We start from the raw sequence: 13011 nt of genomic DNA, 5'->3' as shown, positions 1-13011 counted from the left end.
AAGCACATTGATAATGTACCAGTTATATTGTGGCATGCTACACCAGCAACAGCACAATTATAAACATCTGATGAATTAGTACATTGCTGCAAGTACATTTCACTTCCATTGCAGTTCCAAGCAAGCCGTAATACTCTGGAGTCAAATCTTGGCAGAAGGCGGGCTAAAGTAGCCCCAGAATATCCAAGCTGTCTGCAGACAACTGTAGCTTCTTCTATCTCCCAGTCAAAGTCAAACAATGAATTACAGACTGCAAACCAAGTACTATTGGTACACATCTCAACACGTCCTTCAGATATCATGGATCCATTAACCAAACGAACATCTCCTTCATTACATATTCCTATTAGTAAAGTAAGTTAAGATAAGATACATATTCATAATATGTGACCCGGTCTGCGAAAAGGGCTCTTATAGCCTTTCCAATTATCCATGTTTGGCTAATCATTACTCCTAATCTACTATAGCTATCACCATGTAATTACACCCACAGCTACTGCCAGGTTAGGGTTGTTGAGTGACTAAATTTTAGGCTTGTACCATATTCACCAGTCAAGTTATGGGTTACCATATGTATGCAATTGGAAAGGCTATAAGAGCCCTTTTCGCAGACCGGGTCACATATACATACAAAACAAGTTGATGTTGAGCTACATGCTGCTATATTAAATCAGGAACCCAGTGAATACTACTCCTTGCATTAAAAATTGAATGAGATGGAGTCTAACTCTACAAACCACTTGTATCATGCTATTTACTGTGATTTGGATAATGCATGATTATGTTATTTGCATATTTCATAATTTATCCATTATTTTGTAATTCATAAATTACTGCTTTGTTGCTGCTAATTCAGCATAACATAAAAAAGCAGCTTTAAACCACAAACTATGCTCAGAATTATTTCTGAACCGTTGTATAATTTTCTTCTGGTGTTACAAAGATTCTTTTAACAAAGCCTTTAGCCTGACCTTGGCTTTTATTCACATGCCAGTGAGACATGCCTTGGCATAACAAAAAGTAGAACAGGCTAGGGTGCTATGCCAGGTAGATGTTTCAAACTATGGAGCTTAATGCCTTGAAAATAGATTGATATTCCCAAATAGAGCAGTAAGTTAAAATTACAAACCTGCAATGGAAAACTCTAAATTGTACATAGCTCCTTAGATCGATACCCTCAATATAATAGAACAGTCACTATGTAGTGAAATAGTTTAATAGAGAAATCATTGATAAGATTACTGTAACAAATGTTGTTAATCTGGAGCATAATGGGAACACTGAAGAACATATTAGGAAAAAATGTGGAAGGCATTTGACTCAGGCCTAGACATGAAGAGATACACAATTTTTGGTAGCCTACAAGGCTCGCTGTGTCATATTTTTAGATTGTCACAATCTACTAGGAAAGCTGTTCACACTAGTTTCAGAAAACAGTTTCATTCGTATCTTGAATTGGCATGAAGTATATGCATCAAAGTTAAGCTAACCTGCATGTAAGTTTAATACAGTGTCTATAGAGCACTTGCGCTAACTGTTTAGAACACAAAGCTTTCATGGTGGGTGCAAACAGACATAGAAATAATTATTCACACATACATATGTGATTGAATTTGACAAAACCAGGCCTTCAACGCACAAAGCTTCGTTAGGAGATATGGTGATTTTAAGTTATCATTGTGTAATAACTTCCCAGTGCCTACAGCTGTACAAACAAAATTTGCACCAATTATTCATCTATTTACTAGCTATCACTGAGTGGGTGTATAAACTTCTGATACCCAAAATTTGCCCCGTTTTGGGCAGCTTTCTTCGAGCGGGTAATAATATCACAGGTGGTAGTAATAGGGTGGGAGGGTGGGCTTAATATAGGAGTATAAAATGAAGTAAGAAGACGAATGGAATCCAGAGGCCAAGTTTGGGCTCTCCTTGGCCCTCCATGGCCCCAAAATCACTCCAAATTGACTGAGAACACTATTGGCGAGCTCTCTGTGAAGTCCCAGCTCACTACACACCATTATCACAAAGCCATGGCCATTTAATGGCACCAATCTCCCACTCGTGGCTTTGACAGGGTTGGAAGAAAGCTGCTACAGAAACCAGACTTGCCAGTCCTGAAGGAAGCACAGTGTGGAATATGATAGTGTATTAGACCAGCAATCCATTTCTGGTAAAAACGTAAGTTTGATTTTGTGTGTGTGGAAGCCTGGTTATGTGAAATCCGGTCACATACATACATACATACATACATACATACATACATACATACATACATACATACATACATACATACATACATACATACATACATACATACATACATACATACATACATACATACATACATACATACATACATACATACATACATACATACATACATACATACATACATACATACATACATACATACATACATACATACATACATACTGTTCTAAAGACCTCTTCAATAAAGAATATTGATATTTTATTGACAGCAATATAAGTAATTAGAAGTAACAAAAATAGTCAATTTAGTCCAATCTTCTGCTAGCTGCTGTATCTTCAGCCTGGCTGTACTGAGTCCTATCCTCTATTCACTGGCTATAGACAGACTGAAATTCTGTTAAAAAGGTCCTTTTATCCTATCTGTTGACCTGTCATATGACATCACTTTTGTAGATTCTAGGTCATTTTATAAGGTTTCATCTACACATGTTGATGAATCAGTTTCTGTAAACAATTTAATGTTACCCTTTTCTTCATCCTCCCCCTCATTGTCATGATCCACATGACAAGTTTTTAGGTTAAATTACAACTTTAAAGTTAATTGACACATACTGAATTTATCGATTAATGTTCCATAATTTTGGTCACTGTAGTACTTACGTATATGTAAATATTCTTAATCCAGCTCTAGTGGGCAGACCTTTACAATAGGCCTTATGTACTGTTTGTCCCCAACCTGTAGCTTGAGTGATCGAACATGTTGGTCTTTACTACGATACACTTCCAATACTCTTCCAAGAGGCCACTGACCACGAGGGGTATCTGAGGACACCAGCAACACTGTATCTCCAGGCTTGACATCTGTTTTTAACCTGAACCACTTCTGTCTCGGACTCAAGCTGGGTACCCACTCTTGGAGCCACCTATTCCAAAAATGTCTCACTAATTCTTGTATCCGTCGCCAGCATTTCTTAGGATTAAATCCCACTTCATCGATTACCTCTGGAGCAAATTGCCCTCCAACTTGGCCATGTAAGAAATGGTTTGGCGTGAGGGGAATGTTGTCCTTAACACTGGCTGACTGATAGGTCAGTGGTCGTGAATTGATTAGTGCTTCTGCTCCACAAAATGCTGTCATCAGCTCTTCATCATTTACCTCAGCATTTTTCAAAATTGCTGTGATGGCTCGCTTTGCTGATTTTATCATAATTTCAAAGACACCTCCAAAATGTGGAGCGTAAGGTGGATTAAATGTCCACTTAATTCCCTTATCAGCTACAGCTGCTTTAGTTTTTGGATCCTTGTACAACTCACACAATTCCTTATTAGCTGCCACAAAATTTGTTCCATTATCCGACAGCATTTCTTCTGGGATACCTCTTCTATTAATCATCCTGCTTAAAGCATTTACAAAAGAGTCCACATCTAAACCATATGCCATTTCTAAATGTATGGCTCTGGAAGCCAAACAAGTAAACAAACACAAATACCTCTTTTGTCGTGGCCTTCCTCTTCCTTGCATTGTCATGAATGGTCCCCCAAAATCAACAGCTGTCTTGGTAAAGGCTCGTAACGATGTAGTAAGTCTGTTTTGTGGTAACGGTGCCATAATCTGTTGAGCTACCTTAGCTTTTCTCCTTTTACAAATGGTACATTCTCTTTCCCACTCTATAATTTCTTCTCGTGCAGAAATGATCCAAAATCTAGTGGACAATAAAGATAAAGTTTGATTTGTACCTGCACAATGATTCCCTAGTTCATGATGGTGCTTCACTATGAGCTTTGTTACCCAATTCTTGCGAGGCAGAATTATGGGATACCTTATATCATATGGAAGGAACTCTGCATATGTCAATCGTCCATCTGACCTCATCACACCTTCACTATCCAGTTTTGGGCAGAGTCCTAATAACTTGCTGCTTGTGGGCAATTGTTTATGATTCGCCAAAGACAAATACTCTTCCTTAAACACTTTCCTTTGCATCTCTTTGATTATGTAATGCTCAGCGTCTGACATCTCTTCTGCACTTAACTCTACTTGATCTAACTTACTCTCTTTTCTACAGTTGTTTATAAATCTCAAAATCCAAGACACAACTCTAGTCAGCCTTCTCCAACTCGAGAATCTGTTTGGCTGTAGCCTCCCAGTGCACACACCATCATTCAATAGTGTAGCAGTAGATGATAAATGCGTAGCAATACATGTACTTGGATTCTTACGTATAACATATTTTTTCTTCAATTCTGTCGTGTCATTATCTGAATTGAATACCATGTTAAGCTGCGGCCAATTGTTCTGACTGTCGGACAAAAATGCTGGTCCTTCCCACCAGGCTCTCAACTCTGATATCTCTTCCAATGTAGTACCTCTTGTTAAATAGTCAGCAGGATTTTCTTTCGTGGGTACATATCTCCACTTATCTGGACTAACAGATGCTTGAATTTCTCCAATCCTGTTTGCTACAAATGGCTTAAATTGTCGGCTGTGCCCTTTTATCCACCACAACACACTGGTACTGTCTGTCCAGAACGTTATAAACGGTTTGTCAATATTCAATGCTTCTGCCACAGATAAAGCCAATCTCTTCCCTGTCACTGCCCCCATTAATTCTAAACGGGGAATGCTTGTTGACTGTAAAGGGGCTACTTTGGTTTTAGATGTTACAAATGAGACTGATACCTTTCCATCACTGTATTCTGATTTCATGTAAACAACTGCTCCATAAGCATCCTGAGATGCATCAACAAACACATGTAATGAAACAGATACAACATTTCTACTTAACTGAAGGCTTCTAGGAACCTTGATCTTAGTCAACATAGTTAACTCACTAAACCACGATGTCACCTTGGATGACAACTCATCAGGTAGGGTGTCGTCCCAATCTAAACCACAAATCCAAATTTCCTGCATCAAAATCTTGGCTCTGATAATATATGGAGACAAAAATCCAAGGGGGTCAAAAAGGGTCGCTATTAACTTTAGAAAATTTCTTTTAGTTGGTATAATTACCCTGTCATTGACCTGTGACTTAAAAGTAAACACATCATCATTAGCTAGCCACAAAACACCCAAAGTTTTTACTGGTAAAGATTTATCACTGTCCAAATTCATTTCAGAGGCTCTGCACTGTGTAGAAATACTTTCCAACACCTTCGGAGAATTTGATAACCATTTGTGAGTGTGCATGCCTGCCTTATCCCACAATTCAGACAATTCCTTATAAAGCTCAATCCCTTCTGTTTCACTACTTACTGAGTCCATACTATCATCCATGTATGTTGATTTTAATATAACTTCTGCCGCTCTAGGATACTGTTTTTCATAAACCCTTGCATGATGCTGAGTGACAAGTTGGGCTAAAAAAGGTGATGAGTTTATCCCAAACACTAAGCGATTAAATTGGTATTCAGTTGGTTTCTTCTTAACATCCATGTCTCTCCATAAAAATTGATGATATGGCCTATCCTTAGGATACAATTCTACTCTTAAATACATTTCTGCGATGTCGCAAGCCAAAGCAATGGGATACCTTCTGAACCGGAGTAAAACACTAAACAAGTCATTCTGTAATTTGGGACCTTGGTGTATAACATCATTTAGGGCAACATTATTGTACTTAGCTGAAGCATCAAATACTATTCGTACCTTTGTGGTTGATCGATCCTTCTTCACAACAGGAAAGTGAGGTAAGTACCATCTCACTGCTTGGTTATCCTCCATTAAAGGTACCTTTGTCACATATCCCTTTTCAAGATGTTTACCAATTATCTTCTTGTATTCTTCAGCAATTTCTGGTTCTCTAAACAATCGTCTCTCCAGGTTGTATAGTCTCTTCTCTGCCATCTCGTAATTGTTTGGTAAGTTAATAAATTCTTCCTTCCAAGGAATAGCGACTCTATAACAACCATTGTTGTAGGCTATAGATGTTTCTGTCATATTTAAAACCAGATTATCCTCAGCTTTCACTATTGAAAATTCTTCTGTCCCACTAGTATCAACTTCCCAAAACTTTTGTAACATCAAATTTACCTTTTCAGTATCTGTCTGACCTACAGAAAAGAAGGTACAAGCAAAGTTATTACTCAGTTTTGTTTGTTTATTGTCGTCCATGGCACCGATACATGTCCAACCTAATGGGGTAAGACGTGCCACTGGCTGGCCAGGTGGTCCACGAATATCTTTGAATGAAAAATGGAGGTCTGCACAATCAAGGCCAATCAACACATCCACTGTTGGTCGTGATCCTAGTTTAGGAAATTCCAAATGTTGTAAATGAGCCCATTTTGCAGCACATGATTTCCAATCAATGGCCTTCAACTCCCCAGTAACTCTGTCTGCTGTAAGGGCAGTAATTGTCACAGCAACTCTTCCATCCAAACTTTCAATAGTACATTCCACAGGAGATGTTTCAAAAGCTTCAACATGACCATTTAATACGCTAACATTAACCTTTTGTAACTGTCCTTGTAGACCAAGTTCTGCTGCAACATCTGAGTTGATGTAAGTTTTTGTACTAGCATCATCCAATAATGCGTTCACCTTAATCTTTCTATTACCATTTCTCAAATATACTGGAATTGTCCTCAGAGCAATGGTACCTGGATTTGTTGTAATTGTGGTGTATGATTCGTTTTGACTTGGGTCACTAGTAGCTTTTGGCTCCCCCTCATTTGGAGCACAAATCGTCTTCTTACTGGCCACATCATGTTTACTCAGTAACTGTAGTTCTTCCTTCCCATGTACCACTCCTTTATTTTGACTACTGGAACGAGGACCTCGATCTTTGTGTAGTAATCTATGATGAACTTCTTTGCAGTTGTCAATTCCACATATTCTTGTTCGGTTACAATACTGTCCCAAGTGACCATCACCTAAACAACGGAGACACAATTTACACTGTTTAGCACAGTCCCACCTGTTCTGTAAATCCATCTGTTTAAAGTCAGGACATGCCCACGCTCCATGGGGTTTACTGCACACCCTACAGACTCTTGAACTCTGTCTGTCTTCATTAGTAACCTGCTTGACATTGGATTTACCAAAGAAACTATACGGTACATCTTTCTTAAATTTCTTAACTTCATACCTTCCTGATTTAACTGTGGAAAACCCATGGACTGCTTCCAGGGCTTTTGTTTGAAACTCTACTTCCTGGATAACCCACTCTCTCAAACTTTCAACTGACTCTCGTTTGTGGTTTTCAAATATCCACCTATGATAACCTGATAACATTGTTGTGGGTAGCTTCTTCTGTAATTTCAAATATAACAGGCCATCATTAAGTTCTTCAAAGCGATTGGCTTCCTTTAGGTTAACAATGGTAACATCTAATAAATCTGCAAACTTTTCTATATCTCTGTGACTGCCTGGATTAATAGGCCTGAAGTTATCCACTTCTTCCAAATACAAAGCTATTTGGCGACGCTGTCCTCCGAACTTTCTTTCTAGTCTCTCCTTAGCAGTGTGGTATGCTGTTGCCGAATGTCCCAAACTATCAATGGCCTTTAGTGCCTCCCCTGCCAGACACTGCCTCAACTGTAGCAGTTTGTACTCTGGTGTAGCAGGAGCATTGTCCACACAAGCTGTAAATGCAGCTTTCCAGTTTTGATAAGTCTTTTTGTCACCTGAAAAAACTGGGATTGTTACTCTTTTTAGCTGTTTCCACAAATCTAACCCAATAGGCCTGGGGTCTGTACAATTATTCTGACTAGCATTACTCACGGAAACTGACTCAGGACAGCTTCTCTCTTGTGGTGGCTGGTGATCTGGAGGAGCTTCTTGTTGAGGTAGCTCAGGTTCCTTTCTATTTGGCTGTTGTCTATCTTCTTTTTGTTCTTGTAATCTATTTAGGAACTTGTCATACCTCCTCGGTGTGCTTAGTGAATCCAAGACTTCCTGCGCTCGATTCTGCGCATTGCTATATTCTATTTCAATCTTTTCTATTTCATCACTAAGCTTGTCTGCACTCTTACTATCTTTGTCTAACTTGTACCTATCATATAACCTCTCCATAACATTCATAGCACATCCTAAAGCTACATCTAACTCCTCACAAATACCTTTTATTTCTACACTGTCTGTATCCTCTCTCTGAATTACTGTCAATAAACACCTTCTAACCTTTGTAAACCCTGTCTTTGCTGTTGCCTTTTCCCTCTTTAAGTCACTTACTGTTTGTTCAAGCTGTGTGGTCTGAAATCCTCCATCAGAAAGGCCATTCTCTGGCAGTAAAGAAGCTTCTTCTTCTTGACCTTTTTCCTGACCTTCACTCATCCTTAACCATCCTCTGCTACCAGAAAGTTCCTTGTTCTAAAGACCTCTTCAATAAAGAATATTGATATTTTATTGACAGCAATATAAGTAATTAGAAGTAACAAAAATAGTCAATTTAGTCCAATCTTCTGCTAGCTGCTGTATCTTCAGCCTGGCTGTACTGAGTCCTATCCTCTATTCACTGGCTATAGACAGACTGAAATTCTGTTAAAAAGGTCCTTTTATCCTATCTGTTGACCTGTCATATGACATCACTTTTGTAGATTCTAGGTCATTTTATAAGGTTTCATCTACACATGTTGATGAATCAGTTTCTGTAAACAATTTAATGTTACCCTTTTCTTCACATACATACGTACTAGGGCCCAAACGAACTTGGATTGTCAGGGTTCGAACATTCATCAACTAAAGTTCACGAATCTTTCGAACTTTTAAATGGAGCTGATTCCTGTTTATAAATTATAAATCACAGCATATTAAATGTTAAATGCATGTCTCACAAGTTTGCAACACACACATGCAGTTGTACTGACTCAACAGTTTTACTGAGAAAACTTGAAATTGAATACCACAAGTTAAAATGTTTGTGGTTACTAGGTTTTAAATACATTTTACTACTGCTATACAGATGAGACAAGTGATGGCACCACATAGAAACCTTAAAACCTCATAGAGGCATGGCCTGTGACCACCACTAAACCATCAACACATAACTTAATTAAATGCCTAATACCATATGTCTGGCCTCCCCCACATCATTATGCAACAAAGCAAAATGGATAGCTTAACTGTATCACTATCTAATTAGTAACTATAGTTCGAACTGTTCAACCCACATTCGAATCTTTGTTCGTTCGAACAAACCTTCGAATTCATCAAAGTTCGTTTGGGCCCTAATACATACATACATACATACATACATACATACATACATACAAACACACACAGTATACATACATACATACATATGTACGTACGTACGAAAATAATTTTATATCTGTATGTATGTATGTATGTATGTATGTATGTATGTATGTATGTATGTATGTATGTACGTATGTATGTATGTAGGTACATTATTTTTTGTAAAACAGTTTCAAGAAACCCGTATTTGGCCTTTGCAATGCATATCCACTTCCATATTTGAATGTAAAACAGTACAACAGCTGGGCTGAATCAACATTACAAGTGCTTTAATACTACTACATCATTTAAAGGCTATTTATATTGAACACTCATTTGGTTTGATCTGATTTATATTTTTGTAGAAGACCACAAGCCCTTGTGCAGAGCATTACAAACCCAGCTTAACTCTTCATGGATGTGTTAAAACTATTCCTCCTGAAGCCACCATCATAGTGATTGTGATACAGTACTATCCATACCTGGTGTTGGTGATGGCATCATTGTAGTGGGAGCGGGAAGTGATGAAGGTGTGGAAACTGTGGAGATAAGCTTACATAATACATGTACATATTGTGGAAAGTGGCTATAGCATAATGGGCATTTCATAATGAAAACTAAAAACTTTAAATTAAAAAAAATCTATTCCATTGTAATATTGGAATTACACAACATATAGAAGATTGTAATTTGTTATTCACTATCCCCACCAGGGACCAGCAAGAAGGTCACTGAAAGCCTGTTAAGAAGGAAGTCAGAATTGTAGTACAGTGGATCCTCGTTTATCCGAACTTCGGTTATCCGAACACCTCGATTATCCGAACGCCAAATGTGACTGTTCTATTAGAGTATTTTGCCATCAGTGTGCATTCTATTAGAGTAAATGACTGTTCTATTAGAGTAGTTCAACGAAGCTCTGTATATAAATCAATGGGCTTCAGTTATCCGAACAAATTCACTTATCTGAACACTTTTGGCAAACTATAAGAACAAAGGTGTTCGGATAACTGAGGATCCACTGTACTAAAACTCTGTTGAAAGCAAAAAGATTTAATTTATGTAGGGTATAGTAACTGCATACACACACACACACACACACACACACACACACACACACACACACACACACACACACACACACACACACACAACACACACACACACACACACACACACACAAATAAATCTGTTGCCAGTTGATTCTATGGTGTATATAACAGTAATTGATTTTCCATTCTATTTCAAACCATGCATGGTATGTAGTGTAAATGTATCATGGCCTAAAGTACAACTAACAAGGCAGCTACTGTACCATTTTGCATTGAATAATATTTGGTTGAGATCTGGTTAGAGTTTTTCAGGCCAATATACTAGTGTGTTTAGTGTACATTAAAGGTTTAATTGTTTTTAGTTTATGTCACATTTTAAACAACTAACCGTACCTGGTGTTGATGATGGCATCATCGTGGTTGAGGCATTGGGAGCTGGTAGTGATGAAGATGAAGTAAATATAACATAGTGTACAGTTCATATGTATTGTACAGTATGGTGTAATCGCTGTAGCTATGACATGGCAGTAAATTAAATCATGAACCAAACATGGAATAGACTTTGACTTTGCTTTAAACTTCATATTTGGCTACCTAATACTCAAGCAGACATGCGCTTATAGACATGCCCTTAGGGTTTCTGTTATTGAGACAATTGGATCCTTCAAGGATTAGTGTTTGTATATTATGTAATTGCACAAACAAAACAACTCAAAAATTAATGTCCTTGATACGTATGTACATAATAACTCCACACTAGCACAGCAATTATTAAATTGATTCAGAAATGAGACCCTTATGGAATGTAAATTATAATATTTGAATTACTAGCACATCTTGCCATAAAATGCGTAAAACTGCTTGCATGGTACATAATGTCATGTCATTATACCATATGGCATATGGTAAAATTATTAATAGTATAGTAATATGGTGTAATAATATGGTGTAATGTATGGTATATGTATATGGTATAATGCCATATGGTATAATAATAAATAAAAACGATATAAATGAAATATTATTTTTATTGTAAAATACTTGTAAAAACTTCGTCAAAGTAGTCTAGCTTAATTTGTACATATATTTGAATTTCTCTACTTGCATAAAATATACTGCAAAATCAGTAGTACAGAAGCAACAGCTGTTGTACGTATATCCTTGTTGTTGCAGGATTGAGTTAAAAGACACTAACTGGTATTTCATATACAGCTGTACAATGTTTCTTACATTTACTATATATGATGACATCTGATTCATTTTGATAAAACGTTTCAAACCGTTGTATCATTGCAGTGAGCTGAAACACGTAGGTCCTATCAGTATCAATTGTTCCATTCACTGTAATATGTACTGGAATGGAACTGTCATTCCCTCTTGATTCATAGGTAACACTGTATCCAGATCCATTGATAACAAATGGGAGAAACTGTGCTAGATCCCCAGCAAAGTAGATAAATGCTCTAGTATATGGCATGGGCTCAACAAATAGTGTAGCTGTGAAGACAACACTTCCAACTGGAGCATTTGCATCAACACAATATTCATATTGCGTTGCATTGAATGACGTTCCATATTGGTAAGGTACTAAAAATAAAATATACATGGATTACCTCTATCTACAATTCTACATACAATATAAAGAACAAAAGCAGCAAAAAACTGCATTAAGTAGGGTCTGCAATCCAAAAAATCCACTTTTACAATTTTATACTTTCAACCATTGTGGGATGTTGATTGTAGATTCCATTGCTACATAGATCTAGCTGAACTCTCTACAAGGTGACTTGTTCTAGCTGAACTCTCTAGAGGGTGGCTGAACTCTCTACAGGGTGATTTGTTTGCAACTGAACTCTCTACAAGATGATTTGTTTCTAGCTGATCTCCCTATAATGTAACTTGATTGTAGCCAAACTCTCTACAGGATGGTTTCTTTGTAGCTGATCCCTGTACAGGGTGACTTGTTTCTAGCTGATCTCTGGGTGACTTGTTTCTAGCTGATCTCTCTACAGGGTGACTTGTTTCTAGCTGAACTCTCTATAGGGTTATCTGTTTGTAATTGAACTCTTTACAGGATGGTTTCTTTGTAGCTCATCTCTCTACAGGGTGACCTGTTTCTAGCTGATCTCTCTACAGGGTAAACTTGTTTCTGGCTGAACTCTCTACAGATTATTTGTTTGCAGCTGAACTCTCTACATGGTGGTTTCTTTTTAGCTGAACTCTCTACAAGGTAACTTCTTCTAGCTGATCTCTCTACAGGATGACGTTTTCTAGCTGATCTCTCTATAGAGTTATAACTTTCTCTATAGAGTTATAACTTGCTTGTATAGCTGAACTCTATACAGGGTGGCTTTTTTTGATTGGTTGCTGAACTCTCCAGCTACATGGTGACTTGTTTGTACTACAGAGTGAGTTGTTTGTAGCTGAACTCTCTACAGAGTGACTTAATTGTAGCTGAACATTGTATAAAGTAACTTGTTTGTAGCTGATATAGATGACCTCTCTACTGGGTAGCTTTTTTTGTAGCTGAACTCTCTACACAGTGAATTGTTTGTAGCTGAACTCTCTACA

At 37.6% G+C, this 13011-nt stretch overlaps 2 protein-coding genes across 2 annotated transcripts in view; both read right to left on the bottom strand.

Annotated features, from left to right (window-relative positions):
• LOC136267470 (zonadhesin-like) overlaps nt 1-1157 on the bottom strand; it is a 57560-nt gene extending 56403 nt beyond the window's left edge. The window contains exons 1-2 of the mRNA XM_066062634.1: nt 1130-1157; nt 20-343 (exon numbers count right to left, since the gene is read on the bottom strand). Coding sequence (XP_065918706.1) covers nt 20-343; nt 1130-1157 — 352 coding nt within the window. The remainder of the gene's footprint in view (nt 1-19; nt 344-1129) is intronic.
• Nucleotides 1158-2887: 1730 nt separating this feature from the next.
• LOC136267469 (uncharacterized) lies at nt 2888-8488 on the bottom strand. The gene is made up of 2 exons (XM_066062633.1): nt 5861-8488; nt 2888-4942 (listed from the first exon to the last, which is right to left on the bottom strand). Exons 1-2 carry the CDS (start codon nt 8486-8488, stop codon nt 2888-2890), a joined length of 4683 nt encoding a protein of 1560 aa, XP_065918705.1.
• Nucleotides 8489-13011: the final 4523 nt, after the last annotated feature.

The sequence above is a fragment of the Dysidea avara genome, chromosome 9 (genome assembly GCF_963678975.1).
Source record: "Dysidea avara chromosome 9, odDysAvar1.4, whole genome shotgun sequence".
NCBI lineage: Eukaryota > Metazoa > Porifera > Demospongiae > Dictyoceratida > Dysideidae > Dysidea > Dysidea avara.
This window is presented reverse-complemented; position numbering and strand designations above follow the sequence as displayed.